This window comes from Rhinatrema bivittatum, chromosome 3 (genome assembly GCF_901001135.1).
Source record: "Rhinatrema bivittatum chromosome 3, aRhiBiv1.1, whole genome shotgun sequence".
NCBI lineage: Eukaryota > Metazoa > Chordata > Amphibia > Gymnophiona > Rhinatrematidae > Rhinatrema > Rhinatrema bivittatum.
The window spans coordinates 125,118,062-125,144,601 of NC_042617.1; the positions used below are offsets into that span (position 1 = coordinate 125,118,062).

General features: G+C 42.8%; 1 protein-coding gene across 2 annotated transcripts in view; it reads right to left on the minus strand.

The window, feature by feature from the left end:
• Positions 1-402: 402 nt before the first annotated feature.
• KIAA1841 (KIAA1841 ortholog) overlaps positions 403-26,540 on the minus strand; it is a 201,206-nt gene continuing 175,068 nt past the window's right edge. For both annotated transcript variants that reach the window (XM_029593704.1, XM_029593703.1), the window contains exons 19-21: positions 22,555-22,643; positions 3,969-4,060; positions 403-2,694 (exon numbers count right to left, since the gene is read on the minus strand). In XM_029593704.1, the coding sequence (XP_029449564.1) occupies positions 2,658-2,694; positions 3,969-4,060; positions 22,555-22,643 (218 nt within the window). In that variant the 3' untranslated portion in view covers positions 403-2,657. The remainder of the gene's footprint in view (positions 2,695-3,968; positions 4,061-22,554; positions 22,644-26,540) is intronic.

The following is a 26,540-nucleotide window of genomic DNA, read 5'->3' on the forward strand; positions in this document are numbered from 1 at the left end:
GATAAGTGCACTGCTGTATAAGAAAAGATTAAGAGAGAGGACAGAAAAAAAAAAAGAGGAATGATATATATGGAAGCTATGGCCATGAGAAGCATACAGTGCATGTTCCTTACAGGATATAATTATGGTCGCAGTTTTGTAAAACCTCAGGTGTGGGAATGTCCAAATATCTAGAACATTTTGGCCCACAGTGTTTGTCCTATGCTGCAAAAAAAGGCAGTTGTAAAGAACATTCAAAATTGTCCCAAAAAGATTTGTTCTTTTGCACACCACTGAATTTTATCTAGCAGCAGGAAATATTTTCCTATAAGAAAATGCTCTATCATTACTTGAATATAGTACATTTAACTTGCAAATTCATTTGCCTAAATGATTATTAAAAAAAAACCCAGCATCTCTGTGCACCTTTAAATGTCAATATTTATTTTGCTTTTATTGAAACAATTCAAGAGTAATACAGGATTAAAGTGCAATATATTTGGCCAGGAGATTGTTAATACAGGTTTACTAATAAATGAACTGCACTTACAAAGCATATGAAAATTTAAAAAGCAGCACAGCTGGAAAACAGGTTATGTTCAGGTAAATATGACACTCTCAAGAAAAGAAATTCATCCTACTTATTTCATGAGAAAAGACTGGTTTCTATTTTTGGTAAGCATGCCTGTGGATATTAAAACATGCCTTTTCTGAAGACAGCAGTGATTTTACTAAATCTATCGTTCAGACACCTTCAAATCTTTCTGACAATAATACAGCATTGCCCATGTTTCAACTAAAACAGGTTACAACTATGACAACTGGTAGACATTTGTATGACTTGCTAGAACTGAAACTGAAAAAAATTAGAATATTAAAAACATTTCCCTGTGGATTGCGGTCTTAAGCATAGCCAATGAAAAAGACTGGGTACACCAACTCAAACAGCTGTTGCTTTTTCAGAGAGCACCCAAAAGAATGATCTGTTACTCAGATGTAGGAGTATATTTCTACAAAAGCTTTTTGCCTATATGCACACAAACTAATATAATGTTTACATTTACAATTTAGATATAAAAATGGCACCCTCTTAACTCTCTTATTTTCCAAATCAAAAGCATCTATGCACACTATTTGCAGACTATTGGAAGCTATATTAGTCCTAGAAAAAACTGGTTTGAACATTGTGATTCTTAATCTTATAGTAAAAGGTATCACAACCTGAAAAGGTATAACAACCTGAAAAGAATCCAATGCACACAATAGATGACCAAATAACTAAGAGACCATGAATATTTAAGGATTCAGCTGAAGTAGACACATGCGTATAAAGGGATACATGGTAGTATACACATAAATGTGGTGCATGAATACAAGTTTGAAATGTGTGAGCAGTGGCACCATCTGTCAATGCTTCAAACTTGGCGGAGGATTCTACTAAAAGTGATCTCGGCACACTGCTGAGTTGCTTACTTAGTGGATGGTTTCCCTGAGCATTCTTTTTAGTTAGGAAAATTGGAACAGAACTTACAGTGTAAAACACTATTGTGATTTTTTTCTGTGTTTCCATCTAGCACCAAAGTTGCACATGTAAGAAGGGATGCTGTTATTCCTAAAGAGTCACAGCAATGCAATCTTAAATCAAATAGGATTATTCAGGCAGATTTAGGAAATATCCAGTATTTGGGATGTCAAGAGAGAGTTCTAAATACTGGATTCATCACCCTAGCTCAATGCTGAACTTTGGAGGGATAGTTCCAGCTAACCCACCCAATCTCAATTGGCACGTCCAATAATACTGGACAAAGATGCTATCCTAGTCTCCAAATCATAGTCAAAACGCAAAGAGAAGAGCGTGTACTTTATGTAAGGAGAGGAACTGTGAGACAGAAAGAAAAATGGCATGAAAGGTGTTTTGTTTTTTCTTTGCTCATGCAATATAACTGGAAAAGTAAAATACTCCTCCATGGTTAAGGAAGAAGACTATATAATCTTCAATAAGCAATTAATATGCAATATTCCTAAGCAACAGACAAAGATGCATAATTTAAATTAGGTAACATGAAAAGAACACAGGGAGGGGAATTTTCAAAGGGACTTCTGGAGGCAAAGTAGTGCTTTATCTGCAAAAATGGCCCTATAGAAAATCACATGACCGATACAACATGTAAAGTATGTATGCAAGTCCGCTTTGAAAACTGGTGGTAACTTGTGCGTGATGTTACAAAATCACCCTCACAGTATGAGAATTTTAAACACAGGTCATTTGTCCTAACCGAAAACATCAATACAAACTTAGTTCTGTTCTAACCAAAATGTCAAGCAGTTGAAATTTGATATAGAATAATGCTGTAATTCTAATGTAAAGACATATATTAACACATATCAAGGTCATCCAGTCAGTCTGTGTGTGTTTAAAAAATAATACATTTCTATAAAACTTCAAACACAATAATCTAAAATACAATAAAATTTATTTTAATTGTAAATATACAAATCCTTAGGTTCAATACCACACAATTTTTTACATTGCATTCATAATACCAAGATGAGCTACATGGCTTAAGGTAATAATAAATAAGTCACTAGAAAGCACTGGAAGAGTTTTCCTCTGTTTCTGAATACAGTACATATTTAGGAGTTCAGCACATAATCCTTCCATTCGTCCCAGAGTTTCCTTAAGTAGGACGTCCTTGAGCAAAACGATTCTTAGACCTTGATTTAAGAAAAAAAAAAAAAGTTCTTATGACTTCCTGGTACTATAGAGCAGGGAACAGTGAATTTGTAACTGGTTTAGGGTTTCTACGTTAAGCTTTGGTTTTCTGATTCAAAACCTGATTTTATTTTTTGAATCAAACAAAGGCAAGCATGCCATAGTTCTAATCAAAGGCATGTTATACTAGTCTGGCTCACCCTAACATGTTTAAGACTGGAATGCTGGCCTTTTTGTATGGGGTAATCCAGTATTTCCCAAGCTTTTCAAGCTCAAGGCACACCTACAATAACAAAAATGTTATGTGATACACCAACCTCCAAGAAGTAGGTACATATGGCCAAACAAGTTCTTAGAGGAGAAGTCCATTACCTGCTATTAAGTTCACTTAGAGAATAGCCACTGCCATTAGCAATGGTAACATGGAATAGACTTAGTTTTTTGGTACTTGCCAGGTTCTTATGGCCTGGATTGGCCACTGTTGGAAACAGGATGCTGGGCTTGATGGACCCTTGGTCTGACCCAGTATGGCATTTTCTTATGTTCTTAACAAAATGCTAGGGAAGCACTGAAAGCCCCACCAGTCTTCCAAATTTTTTTTTAAAAAGGGAGAGAACGGGAAAAGACATACATAAATCTATCATGATGGACCAATTCCCACTATATACCGTACAAGTGCAGGAGAAGGGAGAAGTTGGTGTGCTGCGGGCAGCTGGCTCAGTTAGTTACCTTGATTGTCACATGAGGCTGCCAGAGTTTCTCTACTTCTGCTCCCAACACTGAGGAGTCACATCCAGTGCTCACTGCACTTTTTCCCCATCTCACTTAGACTGGGAATAAGACAGAGGCTAGAAGGACTCAAAGGAGGAGCTGTGTGGGCTGCACAAGTAGGTACCTCAAAAGGTTATCCCCTCAAATGCTTTGAATACTGACCTCAATAAGTTTTGGACAGTAATAGTAGGATCAGATATTTAAAAACCTCTCCACACACACACTCCTTTATTTGTTTCAACAATCACCTGGAACAAACCTTTTTTGCTGTCTGAGAAAGGGTTAATGTTGAATTTATCAGTGCCCTCTCTTTTCCAGCAATGGTTGCTCATACCCCCCTGAAGCCTTAACACAGTACTTCTGCAGGGCGATCAAATCCTACCAGTCTTAGCAGATTAAAAATAAGGAAATCCTTCCTAATATGAAGGATCTAATCAGGAGTTACTGAAGAAGATTTATTGTCTCTGTACATGTCATAAAATAATGTAAGTCAACGTGTGTTTACCTGAACGTTTTTTCTGTGCCGCTCTGTCGAGTGCTAGTTTGTACAGAAACCTTGAGTTGAGCTTCAAGTCTAGAGTAAATACCCCCTGCATACTATAAAGCAGAGAAATAATAATCGATAAGCAATCCTAACCTAGATCCAGAAACAGTTTTTAAACGACAGTTCAAACATCAGTTTACACTCGTCCAGCCTGGGGTATCAAGTAACAAGCCTAACAAATGAACTATCAACAAATTATGAGATTCAAGAAATTATGAGATGCAATACCATCAGCAATGTTCTCCTTTCATAATCACCCACCAGCAATGTCCTATTTATACTGCTAGTTTCATTGGGCTTAGTGTACAACATTGAACTTCCAAATAAATGTTATTATGTCCCTTATTGCTATGGTTTGTTTAATGATTGTGCTATTATGTGATGCATAATAGTTTAATTTGAAACAGATTCAAAATAACAGACCTGTTTTGTCTGATTACTCATGTTTTCTTAAAATGCTACATATCTTACAAATTCTGCCAGGAGTATGTAAACTAATGAGCACAACTGCAGAGGCAATGTGCAGGAGTACCCAAAATTCTGCACACCATATCAGGAGTGCCCAATTCAAGTACAACACACAGGCCTGGTTTTCAATATAACCAAAATACACACATTAGTTGGATGTTAGACCAATTGTATGCAAATATATTTCATGAATATTTACTATGGGTATCCTGAAAGATAAAGTTCCATACCTGTGATAGGTGCTCTCTATGGATAACAAACAGAACAAATAGCCACATAAGATAGGCGATGTCATCCAATGGCACCAATTCAGCCTTTTTTCTCCTCTAGCCCAGAAACTTCTGGATTTTGTTCTAGATGTGTGGGACTTCCTGTGTTAGCATTGTGGCATGACAACCCTCAGTCCATTTCCAAGCTTACAACTCAACTTCCCGGGGAACAGGGAGGGATTGTGTGGCTGTCCACGGAGAACACCTTTCACATGTATGCAGTTTTGCTTTCTCCATGGACAAGCATCCATAACAGACACACTACATGGGATTCCCCAGTTTAGGATTACACTTGTGGTAAGGTTTTTTGCAACCCATGACATAGTTGTAGGAAGTTAAAGAATCAATGCAAAATGTTACTGGAAACACATTGTCCAAATTAAGTATTCGCCCATGATTCTTGCTCTACTAATGTTTTGCAAAAGTGTGTATTGATGACTACATCCCAACTTTGTACACATCTTGAATTGACGAAGAGTTGAGGTGAGCTCATATTGAGACAACAGCTTGTAGCTGATGTGCCTTGATGTGCTGCTGAGCTTTATTATGTTTAAACTCAAACATATGGTATACAGCTGGTAAACCATCTGGAGAGGGTTTGTTTAGAGGCCACAGTTCCTTTCTTCGTTTTGTTGAAGGATATGAATAGTTGTGTAGATTGCCTTAGAGCTTTAGTTCTGTCTAGGTAGAACAAGATGGCTCTTTGGCAGCTGAGTCCAGTCCAGCAAACAGTCAATAATAATGGCACTCTACATTAGAAAGAATCTTCTTTTTTCTTTCAGTACTAGTTGATAAATCTCTTCCATTTGTAATTATAGGACCATCAAGTGGATGGTCACCTTGCTGCTAGCAAGTTATCTTCTGAGGAAGTTAAGTGCAGTAATTATTGTACTTTCAACATCCTCACTGTCAGCACAAGTGAGCAAAGTTTGGGATAGAGAACCCCATATTGAGTTAGGAGGTTTAGAATTGACAGAAATTTGAAACTAAATGTGCTATTGCTAACCTGTGAAGCCAGAGATACCAACTCTGGCATGGCCAACATGGTGCTATGAGGATCATTTCCCCTTTGTCCCTTCTTAACTTTAGTATGGTTTTTGTTATTAGTGTTATTGATGGGAAAGCATACAATAGAACTATGCCCATGGTATGGTGCATGTATCAATTGCCAAATGCTTGGTTAGTTAGTCTCTTGGAGCAGTGGTTCTGTAATTTGTGGTTGAAATAGAAAGTATATAAATCTTTGGTCAGAGTTCCTGAAAGATGGAAGAGGTGCTGGAGAAGCTAGTTGTTCATCGCCCACTCATGTGACTGATGTTGACAGCTTAACTTGTCTGCTAGGAGATTGTGCTTTCCTGGAAGACAGCTGGTCAAGAATTACATACTCATGTTTACAGCCAGTTCCAAATCTGAATGGCTTCCTGGCATAGTTGATAGGAGGCTATGCCTCCTTGCTTGTTTATGTAAAACATTGCAACTTGGTTGTCTGTTTGAATTTGGACTGCTTTTTTTTTTTTCAAATGGTTCTTGAAAACTTGAAGGCCATTGAAAATGGCTTTCTTTTCCAAAACATTTATACGAGAGATGACGCTGATATTGTCCGTACACCTGTTTACACAGTGACCCAATATGAACCTCCCATCCATGATTGTAAGCATCGGTCATCAAGATTGGCTGTATCTGTGGTGGATGTATTGGCTTTCCTCTTTTGAGGTGTTGCAACTTTTGCTAACATTTGAATAAGTAAAGCAGGGTGGGAGTGATTGGTATCTTGGTTCAGTGTGCAATGGCAGTCAGAAAAGCAAACAATGTTAGAATTTACTAGAAAAGGAACGGAGAATAAAATGGAGAATGTCATAATACCATGGTGTGTACTTCTGGTCACTGCATCTCAAAACAGATATAGCTGAACTAGAAAATGTACAGAGACGGGTGACCAAAGTGATAAAGGGAATGAACAGCTGCTCTATGAGGAAAGGCTAAACAGATTAAGGCTGTTCAGTTTGGAGAAGACATGGCTAAGGGGAGTTATGATAAGAGATCTATAAAATCATGAGTGAAGTGGAGGTCACGTGATGCGGTGAGTCTGGTGAGACGTGCTTGCCAGAGCTCCGGGTGTTAACCCTCCAAAAACCTTACATTGAGCAGTGTAAAGCGGCGGAATTTTGACAAACAAGCGGGACTCACTGGGAACAACCCCCGATATTGACTTCAGACACCCGGACCGCACGGGACATGTCAGTAAAGCCACCAAGAAAGGAAAAGGACAAACGTAAGCTGAGCAGCATGGAAGGCAAAATGGCGGACAGTCGGCGGGTGTCGGAAGGTTCGGGCCTGGACGAAACGGCAGTGGCGCGATTGACGGCGGCGGTCGTGGAGGCCCTAGAACATAAGTTTGAGGGCATTAATGAGAATGTCAAGGCGGTAAAAGACTCCCTGGGTGACATCGGCAGGCGAATCGAGATAGCAGAAGGGAGGATCGCGGCAGTCGAGGAGGACCAGCAAACTCTCACCACCAGGGTTGCAACGCTGGAAACTGCGCTACAAACTGTGGATAATAAACTAGAAGATTTAGAGAATCGGGCTCGCTGGAACAATATTAAGTTTATGGGCTTCCCAGAAGCGATCCCGGAAGGGGCCTTGCAGCAAACCTTGGAAGATTGGCTCCCGGGGGCGCTCCAGCTGGAATCATTGTCTGGCAGAATGGCGATCGAGAGAACGCATCGTTTAGGCCCCAAAAGGGATGATGATCGGCGCCCTAGATTGGTGATTGCTCGGTTCTTGAATTGGGCTCAAAAGTCTGCCAATCTCGCAGCATACTGAAAAGTAAAGGAACTCAAGTACCAGGATCATAAGATAGTTCTGTTCCAGGATTTCTCAGTAGCTGTGGCTGCCAAACGAAGGCTCTTCTCTCCAATGTGCACAGACTTATACAATAAAAACATAAGGTTTGCACTACAATACCCAGCACTTTTGAAGATCTGGAAAGAAGGCAAGGTGCACTCCTTTGATACTCCTGCTAAGGCAACTGCTTGGATAGCTACTGCAACAGGGATTAAATGACTGTACGTGAGCCCTTCTTGCTTATAAGGTAGTCATGGATGATGTTCAGGTGGATGGCTAGCTGCAAAATTTGAGGATTGCGGCTGGCTATTATGGAGATTTGGTAGTTGTCACATATAGGTTTGTTTATATTGGAAAATAGCTTGTTTATGTGTATTATGCAGGATTGCCTGGGTCATTTCTTTCAAAGGAGGGTTAACACCCAAACGCACGGATTACGGACCTCTGCCCGAGTTTATTTCAGGCTTATTCTATTTAAGTTGGATAAGTATAGTCTGGGGGGGATGGGAGGGGAAGAGGGGGGGAAGGGAGCAGCAGGAAGAGACCAGGGAAGATCGTGTTCCAACTCTAGGCGCAGACCACGCGGACAGGGAGGGAAGCTGGCTGAAGGTCCAGGCTGGGGGACCGATCAGTCAAAAGAGCCATCTATTGTTCCATTGTTTTGTAACTGCCCTCCAGACTGGATGACTAAGATAAGATACATATCATGGAATGTGGGAGGAATAGGAACTCCCATTAAACGACAGAAGGTGCTAAGTGCCCTTCAGCGCCAAAAAGTGGGAATTGCTGGCATACAGGAGACTCATCTATCTGAAGCTGAGAGCCAAAAATTGAGAAAACAATGGGTAGGTCAATGTTACTATACGCCAGCTGTGGGACGTAAGAAGGGAGTAGCCACACTGATACATAAAAATATAAAGTTTGAGCTAGAGCAACAGTTATCGGATGACAAAGGCAGATATCTTATCCTGGTGGGAAAGTTACAAGGAAGGGAAGTGACAATATGTAACTGCTATGCCCCTAATTCCTATAACCATACATACTTCCAGGAACTGATTCAAAAGACGCTACCATTGCAAAAAGGTCATTTAATTATGATGGGGGATTTTAACTGTGTCCATGACACCGCAATGGATAGATCACATCCTGCATTACACCAGACAAATAGATTAGACAAAGGTATCGGGTTTCTATGTTCAGAATTGGGATTACTTGATGTATGGAGCACATTGAACCCAACTGAAAGGGACTATACGCACGTATCAAGGGCACATTCCACCCTCTCCCGGATTGATTACATCTTGATAACGGAGTCTCTATTGGGTAGGATTGGTCAGGCGAAAATTGGTCCTATTGCAATTTCGGATCATGCCCAGATATGGGTGGACATATGCATAGGGCCAGTCGAATGCACACCTAGACTTTGGCGCTTCCCGAGTCATTTGATGCGAGATAAACAGTTTCAGGAGTTCTTGCAGCTAAAATGGAAAGCATTCGAGCAAAATAATAGTGGCCATAAAAGTGACCCCATGCTGTACTGGGAGATCAGTAAAGCGGTGATGAGGGGGGAAATCAAGTCCTATGTCATAGCTAAAAATAAAGCCCTAAATGCTCGTATTCTAATGTTAGAACAAAAGTTGAGTCAAGCTAAACATCGTTTGGTGCGACGGGCTACTAAGGAGACGCAAACCGAGTATACGGAAATACTCCAAATGCTTAATTCCCTACTACATGAAAGGGCACAAAGGCTGCTCAGTAAGAGGGCGCATGATATGTACAGGTTTGGGAATAAATCTGGATGTTTACTAGCTAAAATAGTGAAGACAGCCCGGGGAAAAACTATAATTGACAAATTGAAGGATGGTCAGGGGAAAACGTTACAATCAGGGAAGGAGATCTGTGCTACATTTCGCTCCTTCTATGAAAGTTTATATATGGAGGATAGGACGGGCGGAAAAGCTGTTGAGGACAATTTTTTTGCAGGGCTGGATATCCCTCAGATTAATGAGTCCCAGTTGGCAGTCTTAAATAAGTCTCTACAGTTGCAGGAGCTCATCGAGGCGATTAAAGAGAGCAAATTAAATAAGGCCCCTGGACCTGACTGTCTTAGCGCTGAATATTTTAAAAGCTTATTACATCAGGCGACAGGGAACCTCCTAAAATTCTACCAGGAAGCTCAGTGGAGAGGCCAGTTTCCAATGGGGGTCACAAAGGTGTATATAACGGTATTGGAAAAACCAGGGAAAGATTTAGCCTCCCCAGCTTCGTATAGGCCGATATCTTTGCTGAATTTTGAAGCAAAATTATATGCTAAAGTACTGGCAGATAGATTGAGCTTGGTATTCCCCTCGATTATAACACAAAATCAAGTAGATTTTGTCAAAGGGCGAGCTATTAGTACCAATCTTACTAAATTAATTATAGCAATGGAAGAATGTTGGAAACAAGCTAAAGAGGCGATGGTGGTGGGATTCGATTCGGAAAAAGCTTTCGAGTCTCCTGGGAATACCTATTCTCTGTTTGAAATAGATACGGGTTTACTGGGGACATTGTACGAAATATCTCGCTACTATATCAAAATCCCCAATCGGCGATCCTTGCCAATGGTCATATTTCAGAGGACTTCAGCTTACACAGAGGTACTTGGCAAGGCTGCCCACTGTCCCTGCTCTTATACATTTTGTCCATTGATCCGTTGTTATGAAAAATAGAGTCCGACCCTCTAGTGCAAGGTTTCACCTGGGGCCATCTAGAATTAAAAGTTTCTGCTTTTGCAGATGATGTCCTCATCTTTTTATTGTCTCCCCAGAGATCCTTGGAGAGGGTTCTACAGCATCAGGTCCAATTTGGAACATTTGCGGGTTTGAAAATTAACGTGGACAAATCAGAGGCAATGGCTGTGGGTCCTAGAGCACAACTTGAATTGGGGGGGGGCCTTTCCATTAAGGTGGGTGGATTGAGCAATGCGTTATCTAGGTTTACAACTTACCCAAGACCCTTCCAAATTATACGAAGCGAATGTATACCCTCTCCTTCAAAATATGGAAAATAAATTGAAACTTTGGGGGATATTGCCATTATCACTATCAGGGAAAATTGCTGCTCTTAAAATGCTGGAACTACCTCGATGGTTATATATACTGCAGCAAATAACCATATGGCTTAATAAGACAGAGATCAATAAAATTAATCATCTAATACGTAAATATATATGGGGAAAGCATGTGGCCTGGCTGGCCCTAAAAACCTTACAGCTACCTAGGCGACAGGGTGGACTAGGTTGTCCCAATTGGTGTGACTATAACTTAGCCTGTCTTTTAAGACATATCCAAGACTGGATAGATGGGACAGGAAGGTTCACACCACAGGAATTTTTGGGGGCCTGGTTTAGTCCACACAATCCTATCAATCTCATACAAATCTCAAGGTCCATGATTCCTACTACCTACAGGCATCATTGGATTCTAAACTCTATGAGACAGGCTTGGCGATATTTATGTCTGCAGAAATTGAACCTGGGTCAATGTGTCACTCCGCTTCTCTCTTTTCTGGGAAATCCCCAATTTCCGATATTTATTTAATTTATTTGTACGTTTTTATATACCGAAGTTTAGCTAGATGCCTTCACGCCGGTTTACATTTGAAACAACATATTACATTTGTAGAGGCCATTATTAAAATGATAAAAAAACATGATAGTCAACTGGTATATCTATGCGCTTTGCATTACATAAAACAGTATAACTTATATTACAGCATGATAAGATAAATAATAGATGGGGACATAATATGGCTTAGGGTAAGACAAGAGCTGTTTAAGTGTTCATGCTATCAGCTTTTCTAGCATCGGGTTAGAACAGTCGTTGGTGGGTATGTGTTTGTCAGTCTGTTATAGGGATTAAATATCTGTAATGGCATGGTTTAAATAAATATTTATAAAGTTCAATTGTCTGTAACAGAATGGGTGATACTTGTTGTATGTGGTGATTATTGTGGTATGGGCAATTAGCCGATTCCGTCTTTGAAGGCTTGTCTGAAGAGCCATGTTTTGAGATCTTTTAAAAATGTTTTCGTGTTATTTTGTAATCTCAGGTTTTCTGGAAGTGAGTTCCAGAGGTGTGGGCCGGCTATGGATATGGCTCTGTTTCTTACAATGGTATGTTTGGCAGTTGAAATTGATGTTATGTCGAGATGTAATTTGTTTGTTGTTCTTGTGTTGCATTGGGAGACAAGTTTCTGGATGATGTTATTTAGGCTTGTGTTTTCATTGTTGTGGATTGTGCTGTGTAAGACGGTTTTATATTCTATTCTCTTTTCTATTGGCAGCCAGTGTAGGCTTTTTAGCACTGGAGTGATGTGGTCAGATCTTTTGTGACCGGTCAAGATTCTGGCTGCTGCATTCTGTAGCAGCTGGAGTGGCCGAATGGTGTACTTGGGTAGGCCTATCAGAAGGGAGTTGCAATAGACTAAGCTGTTGAATATGAGTGATTGGAGAGTGGTTCTGAAGTCAGGGTAGTGAAGGAGAGGTTTTAGGTGTTTGAGGATTAGTAACTTGTGGAAGCCTTCTCTGATTTTCAATGAGATGCGTTTTTTGAAGTTAAGTTCTGGGTCTAACCATAATCCAAGATCTTTCACGTTGTCCTTTAATTTGATGTGTGTGTTGTCAATTTGTATGGTGTAATTCGCATTGATTTCAGAGTGTTTTTTTTCGAGTAGTATACAGTCGGTTTTGTCCATGTTTAGACATAGCTTCATGTGGTTTAGCATGGTTCTTATGATGTCGAGGTATTTGGCTGAAGTTTTCAATGCGTTTTCAATTGTATTGGTTACGGGTATGATTAGTTGGATGTCTTCGGCATACATGTAGTAAGTTATACCGAGACTTGTGAGAAGGTTGCAGAGGGGCAGAAGGTAGATATTGAATAAGGTGGCTGACAGTGCAGATCCTTGAGGTACTCCAGATTCGAGGGGTATGGCTTCTGAATAGTGGTTGTTTATGTTTACTTTGAAGTGTCTGTTTTTAAGGAAGGAGGTGAACCAGTCTAGAGTTTTGCCGGATAGGCCAATGTCTGCTAGTCTGGAGATTAGGATTTTGTGATCTACAGTGTCAAACGCGGCGGATACGAGTAGGATGAGGATGGCTTTTTGGCCGTTGTCGAAACCTCTTATTATTGTGTTAGACAAGTTGAGTAGTAAGGTTTCTGTGCTCCGATTTTTTCTGAAACCTTGTTGTGAGGGGTGTAAGATGTTGTTGGTTTTGAGGTGATCATTGAGCTGTTTGAGTGCAGCTTTCTCAGTTAGTTTGGTGAGGAAGGGTAGGTTAGATATTGGGCGATAGTTGTTGAGATCGTCTGGGCTGAGGTGCTTTTTCTTCATTATGGGTTTGATTGTTGGCCTGGCCAATCCGACTTTCCAGAAGTGGCATAGTGTGGGACTATCCAATGTATTTCATTGTTATGACCCAGGGACGGGGGTCCTGAGATGCTTTGCCGACCTACAGGCTCTTTATCAATTGGAATCAAAAGAGTTTTTTGCCTACCTACAGATAAGGCATTATGTACATGATCAATTTGGGACTAGATCGTTGGGGGAAGAGTGGAATGGGCTGCAGGACTTTGTTATCTCCCCTACGATATGCAGGAACTCTTGTGCCTCATTTTCTAGGGCCTTAAGAGATCTTTCAACCCCAATTGCTTTATACGATATACAAAACAAATGGGTTTACCAGGCTGATATTTTTGTGTCTTGTGCTGATATTTTTGTAAATCTGGAAAACTGTCAAATTAACAGAAAATGTAATGCTGAGAGAAACTGGATTTAAGATTCTGCATTGTATGTACTTAGCCAGAACACGTTTATATGCAGCTAAACTATGTGATTCAGATCTCTGTCTTAAATGCCAAAGTGGTAGAGGTTCTTACTTTCATAGCTTATGAGAGTGTGAACATTTGAGTATGTTCTGGAAATCAGTTTTGACTAGTTTAAGTAAGCTATTGCAAATCCCCATTCCCATGGATCCGAAATTATGCCTTTTGCGTATCTACCCGGAATCATTGATGGCTCTCTCGACATCGGATTCTTTGTTTCTGGGTAAAGTGTTACTCATTGCCTTGCAGACAATCATGGCAGCGTGGATCATGGCAGAAAGTCCAAAGAGTAATCAGTGGCACAGTCGACTACTACAATTAATGCAACATGAATACATGTCAGCCAATTCGAAGGCGATGAATTCGCGGAAAGCCTGTTATTCCATTTGGAAGAGATTTTGGGATTCCTTACCACAAACCACAAGAGACTTAATCTCAGACTGTACGAAGTATAAATATCAGGAGTCCGTAACACAGACTTCGAGGTCTTAAGCCAAGATAGACTTTAGTTCCTGCTGAGGGAGGGAAGAAGGAGGGTAGGGGGGAGGGAGGGCGAGGAGAAACGTGGGTTCGAACATTGCTCTGGCTGTGTATTAGTTATTGGTGTTGAGTTAAACTGTTGAAAATTATTAAATAAAATACATAAAAAAAAAATCATGAGTGAAATAGAATGGCTAGTTTTTAAGTAGCACATTTAAAACAAATTGGAGAAATTATTTTTCACTCAATGCACAATTAGAAACATAGAAACATAGAAATGACGGCAGAAGAAGACCAAAAGGTCCATCCAGTCTGCCCAGCAAGCTTTCGCACTTTTTTTTCTCACATACTTATCTGTTTCTCTTGGCTCTTAGTAACCTTTTTTTATTCTATTTCCCTTCCACCCCCGCCATTAATGTAGAGAGCAGTGTTGGAACTGCATCTAAGTGAAATAGCTTAATTTAGTTAGGGGTATTAACCACCGCAATAAGCAAGCTGCACCCATGCTTATCTGTTTATTCAGACTGTGTAATTCAGTCCTTGTTGATTGTTGCCTGAATATAGATCCACCTTTCTTCATTCCCCCCTGCTGTTGAAGCAGAGAGCCATGCTGGCTATGCATTGAAAGTGAAGTATCAGTCCTGCTCCCCCACCGTTGAAGCAGAGGGCCATGCTGGATGTGCGTGAAGTGTCAAACTTCCTTTCCTGCCGTTGAAGCAAAGAGCTATGCTGGCTTTGCATTGAAAAGTGAAATATCAGACTTGCTCCCCTGCCGTTGAAGCAGAGGGCTATGCTGGATATGCGTGAATTGTCAAAATTTCTTCCCCTGCCGTTGAAGCAGAGGGCTATGCTGGATATGCGTAAATTGTCAAAATTTCCTTCCCTGCCGTTGAAGCAGAGAGCTATGCTGGATATGTGTGAAGTGTCAAACGTCTTCCCGAGCTGTTGAAGCAGTAAGCTCTGGAATTCATTGCCAGAGAATATGGTAAAAACAAGTAGCATAGCTAGGTTTAAAAATGGTTTGGACAAGATCTTGGAGAAGTCCATAATGGAGAAATTACTTACCTGATAATTTTGTTTTCCTTAGTGTAGACAGATGGACCCAGGACCAGCGGGTTTATGCTCCCCTGCCAGCAGATAGACGGAGCAAGCTGACATCACAGTATATATAACCTGCAGTGACCTCAACCTGCCAGTATTCTCTTCAATAGCAACTGGGGACAGAATAGCAAAAACCTTGATTAAAACGACTATAAACAGGCATATAACTGTATTCAACCAACAAGAAACACTGAACTCATGTAAGATTCTAGGTACCCCAAGCTAGGGACTGGATGAACACTTACCAGTAAGCCCTTGGGATCCATATCCCCACAGGAGGACTATTGACATACTCATGCATTAGCAGAGGGCAGGAAGCTGAGTCCATCTGTCTACACTAAGGAAAACAAAATTCTCCATTTCCTAGCGTGTAGACAGCTCAGGACCAGTGGGATATACCAAAGCTACTCCCCAACAGAGTGGGAGGCTGCCCGCGGTCCAGTCAACATTGCATGTCCAAAGGCTGTGTCCTCCCGGTCCTGCTCATCCACACGATAAAACCTGGAAAAAGTTGGTAAGGAGGACCACGTTACAGCTCGGCAGATATCGACAGCAGACAACAGACTAACCTCCGCCCATGACACTGCCTGAACCCTAGTTCAATGAGCCCAAACCTGCATAGGCAACAGCTTTCCAATATCTACACACGCGGCCGTGACTACCTCCTTAATCCAGCGAGCTACGGTAGCCCACGAAGCCGGAGCGCCCTGCGTACTCCCGCCGTGGAGGTTCAGAAACCTCCAGATACCACACGATAAGTATCTGACATCCAAGGAGTGCCAGAGGCGATACTCCTCCGCATCCCTGACCTTATCCAGGGATGGTAAGGAAATGGACTGGTTCAACTGAAAGTCTGAGACCAACTTGGCGAAGAAGAATGGCACAGTATGCAGCTGTAAAGCCCCCGGAGTCACCTGAAGAAATGGCTCCCTGATAAGACAAGGCCTGCAGCTCATGCATTCTATGCACTGAACATATAGCCACCAGGAACATAGTCTTCAAAGTCAAAAATCACAAAGAAAGGCTACGCAGTGGTCGGAACATAGGCCCCACCAAAACAATCCAGCACCAAGTTAAGACTCCACAAGGGAACCAGTAACCTCAAGGGAGACTGAAGATGCTTCACTCCCTTAAAAAAAAACACAGGCCACATCAGGATGAGACGACAATGAAATACCATTCACCAGGTTCCTGAAACAGGCGAGAGCTGCAATATGCACCTTCAAGGAATTAAGGGCCAAACCTTTCTTCAACCCATCCTGCAAACAATCCAGAATGAGAAGGATTTTAACTGAACGAGGAAGAACACTCCGCTCCTCACACCAGGCTTCAAAATCCCTCCAAACCACACATAAGCCAAGGAAGTGAAGAACATGCGAGCACGGAGTAAGATGGCAAGTACCACAGAGAAATAACCACACTAACAGGCAAGCCCTCTCAAGGGCCAAACCGTAAGACAGAATCGAGTCATATCCTCGTGAAGAACCGATCCCTCCTGTAACAGATCCATGTGCAGCAGAAGACGAAGGAGAGCCTCCACCAAAAGTCATCATAAATCTGCATACCACAGACACCTGGACCAGTCTGGTGCCACCAGGAGTACTAGCCCCCTGTGATCTTCAATCTTGCGAATTATCCTGTCCAGCAAGGGCCAAGGAAGAAAGGCATAAAGCAATCTGTCTTCTGGCCAAACCTGTACGAAAGTGTCTATTCCCAGGGACCATGGATCTCTCCTGCGACTGCAGAATTGAGGAATCTTCGCATTTCGAGAAGTTGCTAGCAGGTCTAGGAATGGAAGGCTCCAGCGATCCACAATCAGCTGAAATGCCTCGGCTGACAACACCTACTTTCTGTTCAGACTCTCCCTGCTGAGAACGTCTGCTCTTACATTGTCTTTTCCTGCAATGTGGGAGGCCGAGATCATCAGAAGATGACCTTCCACCCATTCCATAAGCTGGTCTATTTCCTGTTACACTTGCTAGCTCTAGGCTCCTCCCTGGTGATTGATATAGGCCACCATCGTCACATTGTCCGACAACATATGAACACCGTGATCCTGCAGCCTGTGGCTGAACTGCAAAGCATGCTAGCCATACCGCCCAGGCCTCCAGGTGATTGATGTTCCAGCGGGCCTCCTCAGCATTCCAACACCCTTGGACCATGAACCCTGACAGTGAGCTCCCCAGCCCTGGAGACTCGCATCTGTCATGAGTACCAACCAGTTCGGAGAGGACAAGGGAATTCTCTTTCTCAGATGCTCCTCCTGCAACCACCACAATAGGTGGGAGCAGATTTCCATCAGTAAGTGAAGCCAAACTGCAGAGTCATAAGACTGTGGGTTCCAACAAGATAGCAGAGAGCACTTAAGAGGACACGTAAGCACCCTTGCCCATGGCACCATTTCCAGGGCAGCTGCCATCAAGCCAAGCAACTGTACATAGGACCACACTGTCTGTCGATTGGGGTTCATCAACTGATGCACTTGAGAAATCAATTTCCTGATCTGAACTTCCGGTAGGAAAACTCTGTTTTGACCTATGTCGAACCGGACCCCCAGATATTCCAATAACTTGGATGGCTGAAGATTGCTCTTGGTCAGGTTCACCACCCAACCAAGCTCCCACAATTATATTTAGATCACCTTGTGTGTCTTCCTGAGACTTGGCTCGAATCAGCCAGTCATCCAAATATGGTGAACCAGGATCCCTTCTCTTCGCAAGACCAACACTACGACCACCATACCCTTGGGAAAATGTACTGGAAGTGGTGGCTAGACCAAAGGGCAGCGCCCGAAACTGATAATGACACCCCAACACCGCAAAGTATTGAAAGTCTTAGTGCTCCAATCGGATGGGAATATGAAGATAAGCCTCTGACAGATCCAGAGAGGTCAGAAATTTCCCCGATGCACCGCCATTATCACAGAGTGCAAGGTTGCCATGTGAATATGAGTCACCTGCAAATGACGGTTGATCCTCTTGAGATCCAAGAGGGGATAGTCCTGGGGGAATTCTGCGCTACCGCGGGGTGCAGAATTCCCCCCCCCATGCACACAATTGCCAAATTCTGCGCAGAAAATGGCAGAGGAAATCCCGGCATGCCACAAACGGTGCGTGCAAAGATGAAGGCCCCTGTGTGCCATGGGACATGCTCTGTTTGCAGCGAAGATGAATGCCCCTTTGTGCCGTGGACGGAGGGTGCTCTGCTGTTGGCGAAGGCCCAGTGAGAGTGAATGTATGTGTGTGAGAGGAGAGGGAAAGGCTTGTGAGAAAGGGGAGGGGGTGTGAAAGAGGAGAGGGGAGGGGAGGGCGAGCAGGAGGGTGAAAGAGAGCGGGGGCGGTGAGCAGGAGGGAGTGAGAGAAAGCATGGGAGGTGAGAGAGTGGGGGGATGCTTGAGTGTGGGTGCCAGAGAGAAGGAGCCTATATGAGGAGATTGTGAAGGAGTGTGTATATGTAAGAGAGATTGGGAGTGTGTGTGTATGAAAAAGGGATTGTGTGTATGTGAGGGTGCTAGCCTGTGTGAAGGGATTGTGTATGTGTGAGACAGAGCCTGTGTGAAGGGGTGCATGAGAGAGAGACATAGGTAGCCTGAGTGAGGATGTATATGTGAGAGAGAAAGGGAGCTTGTGTGGGTGTGTATGCAAGAGAGAGGGACCCTGTATGAGGGGATATGTGTGTGCGAGAGAGAGAGTGAGGGAGCCTGTATGAGGGTGTGTGTAGGCGTACTAGAGAGAGGGAGCATGTGTGTGTGAGGGAGGGACAGAGGGAGCCTGTGTGAGGGGCAGTACTGAGAACAGGGTCAAACTTTGGGATTGGCGAGAGTGTGGAAGGGGTTGAGCCTAGAGGTGGAGGGGAGAGATACTGGCAGGTGGAGGAGTTGGAGCCTGAGAGGGCAGTGGCCAGGGGAGTAGGGAGAGCGCATGGAAGAGACACTCTTACAATGAATTTCTAGGGAAATTCTGCTCATATAATTTTAAATTCTGCATCTCTAAGTAATAACTTTTTTCTGTATTCATTTAAAATGTAATTACTTAAAGACTGTCATGTAAATTGTGTTATTTTGACCAATATAAAGTTTGCAGAATTTTAATTTTTTTGCGCAGAATTCCCCCAGGAGTAAGGGGACGAAAGGAACCATTCTTCTTGGGCACAACAAAATAAATGGAATAGCGCCCCATACTTTCTTGAGCTGTGGGCAACGGAACTGCAGCCCTCAGCCTGAGGAACGTTTAAAGCATGAACTCCACTGCCTGCTTCTTCTGCGGGGAGTGGCAAGGGAACACCATGAACACATCCTGAGGAATACTGTGAAATTCCAGTGCATATCCTTCTCGTATCACCTCCAGGACCCACTGGTCCACTGTGATCTAAAAATCCCTCTGATAAAAAAGAGAGAGAGGTCCCCATCTCATGTTTCCAAAGGTGAGTCAGCAAACTTTGGGAGGCACTGCAGAATCCACAACCTGAGCCTGCAATCTTGTCTGTCGCAAACGCCTGGATCCTGCAGCAAGACCCCTCATGATAAAGAGGCACTGTGCCTGTCTCTTATCTTCTGGCAAACAAGGAACTGGAGATTCGTTCCACTTACTGGCCAGGTTCTCCAACTTGTTGTCAAACAAGAGGGAGCCATGAAAAGGCAATTTGTTGAGAATAGCCTTGGAGGTCGCATCAGCCTACCTATTTCTCAACCATAACTGGAACCTGGCCACAGTTGAAGACAGCCCTCTGGACAAGGTGCAGACCAAGGCACAGCCCTCATCAGCCAAAAAGGCAGCAGCTGATAACATAACAGAGCTATAATATATGCCAGAGTCAGCAACCTCCTGGGAGAGAAGTAAACAAGAGAAAGCCACCAAGGAACAACATGAAGCGACGCAAGGTCACTGCCACAGCTTCAAACGTCTGCTCAAGGATAGTCTCAATCTTGTTAATATGTGTGCAGTCTCCCCCTTTTCACAGGGGGGGACTGCACACACAAATGCATCTGCTTCTGAAAATGGAAGCGCTCTCTCACCACTGAAGCCAGAGGATATAGGCCTTCCAAAATCCAATCCCTTTGGAAATAGCCTCTGGGACATAGCACTCAAGCTCAATCAATTCTAGAATGGCTTTATGCAAGGGAACTCAAACTAGGATTTCTCCTTGGCTTAGAAATGGAATCTGCTCAGGAACTCCAAGCATCGTCAAGGGAAAAAAAGAGCTGGCAGTTCATATCTATGAAATAACCATCACATAATTCTAATATGGCTCCAATCTTCAAGGGGGAGGAGGGGTCCCCATCTTCAAGAGAGGCACGCCCGGCGCCATCCTCCGAGCCTGTCTGAGTGCCATCCACAGGACCCACTGCCACTCAAGGGGTACTGTGGCACTGAAAAAAGATAGAAGCATCCAGATCGAGAGGAATCTGAGGACTACTTACAGAGGCACCTTCCCTTGCTGAGGGACAGTTAGGGGAGGGCCAAGGTCAGGCGCTCCACCTGAGATGCCTTCAACCAGACCACATCCGGCTGGGAAGAACCAGGCTTAGCCAAAAACAGAGGAAGACAAGACACACTGAGCCTCCAAGCACTGACACAAAGCAGTGGGCACTCCAGAAGGAGACGCCTGAAAAGAACAGGCAGTGCAAAGATAAGGCACTTAGGCTTCTGAGGCAGAGGCGCTATCATGGCTGACAATGCGCTGAGCGGCGGCTGGAGGCATGCATCTAGCTGCTTTTTTCCCTTTATTTTTGTGATATATGCGCTCAACTATGCGCCCAAAAATTATGCGTTCAAGACTCATGTGCGCACAACTAGGCGCTCACCCAGGTGAGCGAAAGAAGCGTGTACAAAAAACTCAAGCGCACAATGCCACTTGAGTGCTGACAGAAGCGCATGGCCACTAGGCGGCGCTTAACATGGGCGCTCAAAATTCAAGGCTTTACTGTGCACCCAAAAACTGGGTGCATAACTGGATGCAGAGTGAGATGCATACGTCAGATCGACAAGCCAGAGCAGCCTCCAAAAGCGCACGAAAAGCCGTTGCGGCCTACCACACTGCACGCAGCAAAAGCCTCAGAGAGGGGCCTAGCTTACAGAGGCTGTTCAACCCGCCAGGTTGCCCAAATCCCTCGACCTCCCATGGAGCAGGCGAACGTCGGAACAGCACACCGAGCTCAGAGACCAGGTGGGAGAAGGAAACCCTGCACAGTAAAAACTCCCACTAAATCTCTGTATATATCTTTTTCTTTTTTTTTTTTTAACTTACCGGAGCTCAGCCTTACCTGTCTGAGCACAGAGACGGTCTCCAGCTAAAGGGGGAGACAGCAATTGCCGTCACCACTGCACTCGGTTTCCTGCACCCGCTGCCTTTCAGCCGCTCAAGTATTTAAGTCCACAATGACAAAGCCAGCTATCAGACCAAGGCACTCCTTTGAGGGACCATAGAAATCACCTCAGGAATTCTCAACTGGGGGAGGGACCTTTAGGTATCACCGCAGGAGAGCGGGGCTTTCTTTTCCTTAATTTAGATTCCAAATTTCTCCATCCAAAAAACTCGAAGCAATCCCTACAGGGAGATGCACGTCCACCATCTGATGGAGACAGAGAATACTGGCAGGCTGGAGTCACTGCAGCAGACGGAGACGGAACAAGCTTGTTCCGTCTCCATCTGCTGGCAGGAGAGCATAAACCCACTGGTCCTGAGTCCATCTGTCTATACGCTAGGAAGACTGTTATTAACCAAACAGACTTAGGAGATACCTACTACTTATCACTGCGCAGTAACAGCATAGGATCTACAGTAACTACAGTTTGGGATCCTGCCTGTACTTGTGACTTGGATTGGCCATTGTTGGTTTGATTCATATTATGTTACATTATGTCTGTTGAGCCATTTGAGTGCAGCACAGTTTTCAAGTCTGGGTGCCTTTGCGCCAGTGACTGTGCTGGAGACCTACCTCTTGATGTTTGTGAGGTTTCTGAAGAAGGAGTCCTCTGTCTCTTTTTGTGGTGTTTGGATTTTTTATGCTCTGTTGTGCCTTTGAACTCACATTGGAGCTTTAAATCTATTTATAAGCCCCTCTTGAGACATTCTGCAACAGGGGCTGCATGTTGAGCTATTTTATCCTGGCCCAGATAGTGGATGCATCAGACATGCTGATATGCTATTGCCATTTTTTTGACGGCATTTTTTGCATGCCTTGAAGAGGCTTTGCCCTTTTTTCTATTGGCTAAGGTGTTGGCAATGCCATTTTTTAAATCTGTATTTCAATAATGAAACAGAAACCATAACATTTTCATTTTGTTTTGATGGGGCTAACTAGAGAGCAGAAGTCTGACCATTTGCAAAACAGACTAAATAAACCTGAGGAAGTCCTGTACATGCCCAAAATGAAATCCAGAAGTTTTTGGGCTAGAAGAGAAAAAAAGATTGAATTGGTGCCGCCAGATGACGTCACCCATCTTGTGAGGCTGTTATGTTATGCTTGCCCATGGAGAATATACCATACAGTGATAGCACTAACAGAGGAATGCTTACTTCTTTTCCTTCCTTGGATTTGACACGATCCAGATCCCCTAACCTCATTTTGATCAGCTGCCCTGTAATTTCAGCCATCCGTCGCTGATCTGCACAAGGAGAAGCAATAATTGAACAATGTTAGCTAATTGACCCAAATATTAAAGTCATAAAATGATCAGATGCACAGATTCTGTAGCTTCTGCATCAAGTACACATTGAACACAACGAGGAAATTCTTCAAAGTGTCTGAGACACCAGCATAAAGTAAGAAATCAGAGTGGTAAAGACAGTTCTATCCCTGTGATTGACAGCAGAAAATATGAATTCAACAGCTTAGTAAGTAAAAAATAAGACCAAAAAAATCATTATACTAAGGCATATATTCTAATTCAATGCATGAACTGCAGAGCTGCCCAAGTAAGATCTGAAAAACAGGAGACGTATTTAAAGACTTATATGGTCTAATACTTTAGCCACTCAGAAAACTTGGATGTTTAGACCTGAAATTAAAGAACTTAGGCCTGGATTCATCATTCATCGCTGAATGATGAATCCAGCGAAAACGGGGGGGGGGGGCCTGCGAAAGCCCGCAACCTTCGTACCACGGCGGTGTCTTCGCTGCCAGCTTTCACACCAAATAGCGCCACCGGGAAAGGTGGTGCTATTTAGCGCGCTACTGCCGACGATAACATTGGTAACATTATCGCTGGCAGCGAAGACACCGCCGACTCCTCCCTCCCCCGCCCCCTAATTAGCATTATAATCGCAAGTGAAAAGTCCCTTTTCGCATGCAATATGGCCTTATCGGGTGCGTTAGGGCCCTAACGCACGCGATAAAGCTTTAGTGAATGATCCTATTAGTGTTAAAGATATATATGAAATGAAAAACAAGATATAAAGAAAAATTAGTAAATAGAAAAAAAGATTGAAAACGTTAAAAAAATAGGATGAATGGTTTTTGGTGTTTAGTTTTGATGCGCATTGTGTTGGTTCAGCTCATGAGCTTGATTGGAGCAAAAAGGCTTACGCCCAGATACATGCAATACATGAAAACCATGTATACCAATGCAATGAACGCTTGTACTTTTCCTACCTATTTTAAAAATATATGCACGTATATTTAATATGTGAAAGTAAAGTAGGGCTTACTCACCACGTCCCAATTTATGTGCGTTAAGTTGGCCAATTTTAAAATGTGCATGCATAAATGAAATTAACCAGTTTTACCAATTAGTCCACCAGTTCGCCCAGTCCTTCTCAGGTCATCGTGAGCTTCTTGGTTCTTCAGCCTGTACTCCTCCTTGTTCACCTAGACCTCCTACCCAGTCAGTACTGCACAATAAACACGTTTAATATCACTTACAGCAGATAATTAGCAGGTGTAAAAATACACAAATTAGTTGAAAAATTACGCATGCGTCTTTTAAAAAAGCAACTTATGCATGGAAGTGTTTGCTCCATCCTGGAATGCCCCTAGAACGCCCCTTTGTTAAACACATATATGCGTGTGCCAAAGTGAAAATATGCACATATTTTCTACTTTGATAAAATACAGAGTATGCAAGTGGAAGCTACTTCCGCACATACCGGTATATGCAAATTTTTGCATGCTTAATATTTTGAAAATTCATCTTTGATATGCTCATTTTATGCATATAGCCCCGTCTGACTCTTTGCAAATTCACCGGTAAGTGTATGTGTGTGGGGTGGGGTGCTGGGGGTATATAAGAAGTGCGAGTCAGAGGCCACTTGGTGCTCTGCTATCTGTGGCAGTAACAAATGAAATCGGATGAATAGTTCAAAAGTTATTAGGAGGGTGACGTGGGAACAGACACAGATGTGATGATTTTATAAGGCCAACTTCCCTATGGGAACCTAAATTGAAAGTATGTAAAATATTTAATCTTTAAAGGAGTAATAGTGTTGAAGAGAGTTCATCTGGGCCTGCCTGTGCCACCTCTTGTTCTTGGCCAAGGACTGTTGCTATAATGATAAGACTTGACAGGACATAGAGTGGAAAAGAGAAGGAAAACCTGGGTAGCTGAAAAATAAGGCTCAGAGAACATTGGCCCAGTTAGGATCCAACTGTGCTGGAAGCCAGGAAAAGGAGGAAGATGATACATTTATTGTTACCTAAAAAACATAGCCTAACATGGCAGACAGACTTTTGAAGAATGAAAACTGGAGTATATTTAAAACAATTCTTTTGATTTATTGGGATGAATCTGTTACCGAGGGCAGTACCAATCTGCATCGGATATAACTTTTCTATGTCTAAGTCTATGTTCTATTCATGCAAACTACACAGGCAACTCTGCAAAGAATAATATTTTTTTGACCTACCAGTTTCTTCCTACTCCTTTGGGCTTGTACCTCAATCGGAACCAGCATCTGTAGGGCTACAACACTTTCAGCCTTCATTCACAACAAACTGGGATCTCCCTTCTCAATTTGTAACTCCTTCCTCTAGCTCAGCTAGGGCCCATAAACCATGGCTCACTAAGTCTGGCCTCTAGGTGTTGTCACTGAATGATGAATGGTTCTCGCTCCCGGCCTCTTTCTTGAAATGGCATGAAAATGGATTCTTGGACCAGAGATGCATCATTTTAAAACAATAAAAACAAGCTGTTTTGCAAGCTTTTTACACTTGTTTGCTTGAATCTTAAATCTGGCCTTTATAATGTGGAGTGAATTTTCAAAACATTTCTGCATGTAAAATCAGTGTATACGCACGTAAGGAGCTTGTATTTGCGCACATGCCATTTTATAAATATCCGAAGTAGGTGCATATTTTCAGTCTCATGTGCACATTTATGCGAACAAAAAAGGAGCAGGGCCGGCAGGACGTATTAGGCGGCTGCTTAGAGGACCAGAATAGGGCAGGGCACTGTAGGTCAACATTAGGCACCATGTTTGAAAAGAGAAGGTATCGTGTGGTGTGATGCGGAGGTAGGTGAAATCACTGATAGTGCAATTCGGGGGGGGGGGGGGGGGGGGGGGGGGGGGTTGGGGAGAGAAAGAGAAATCACTGCCTAAGGCGGCTGGACATTCTTGCACCAGCACTGGCCAAGAGCTACATGTGCAAGTTGCTGTTTATATGAGACTTATGCGCATACATTTGGCAACTTATTTGCATAATTTTACACCTTCTAATTATCTTGCGCAGTTGATATTAAACTCACCTGTTGTCTTCTATTGATTGGGTGGGAGGTTTGTGTAAACTGGGGGGAGTTCAGAGTGAAGAGCTAGGAGGGTCTCGATGACCTGGAGAAAGACTGGGTGAACTGGTGGAGGTTTCAGCAAACTGGTAATTTCAATTACGTGTACATGTTTTAAAATATACCAATTTCCATGTGTAAAAACGGTTTTATGTGTGCGAGTTACAATTTTTTTCGTGCATAAAATACACACATGTATATTTTTAAAATAGGTAAGAAAAGTACATGATTTTAATGCACTGCAGATATTAATGTGTAAGAAAACATACATGCATATATTAGAGGGTAGACATGCATGTATTTTATTATTTGTGCATAACTGACACGCGCAGGATATAAAATACCTTAGTAGATCTCTGTGCAGCCATATATGTGTGCATCTATGGGGCCATGTGGAGGTGTTTAAAAGTTACTCTCTGTATGTAATCTAGCCATGAAAAGTGGGCTTCACTATGCAAGATGACTCTAAATGGGAGAATGCCTGATGTTTCCTGAAATTCAGTGGTTTGAAAGCTTTTTTTAAGTTATTATTGGGCATCTAAGTACTGATGAACAATAACTTAGTTAACACTCTGGAAAATGTTTTAGTTAATGGATTTCATACCAATAGCTTTCCTCAAATGCTGACAGGACTGCACTGGAGGACAAGAGGATGAAGTCACACAAAGCTGGAAGACAGGCTCCATGGAGGTTACAGATACTTGCACATCAGTCTTTAAAACTAAAAAACCTTTGCTTCCTAGTGGCATAACTAGGGCCCTGATATCCTAAAAGATTTTTCCCATT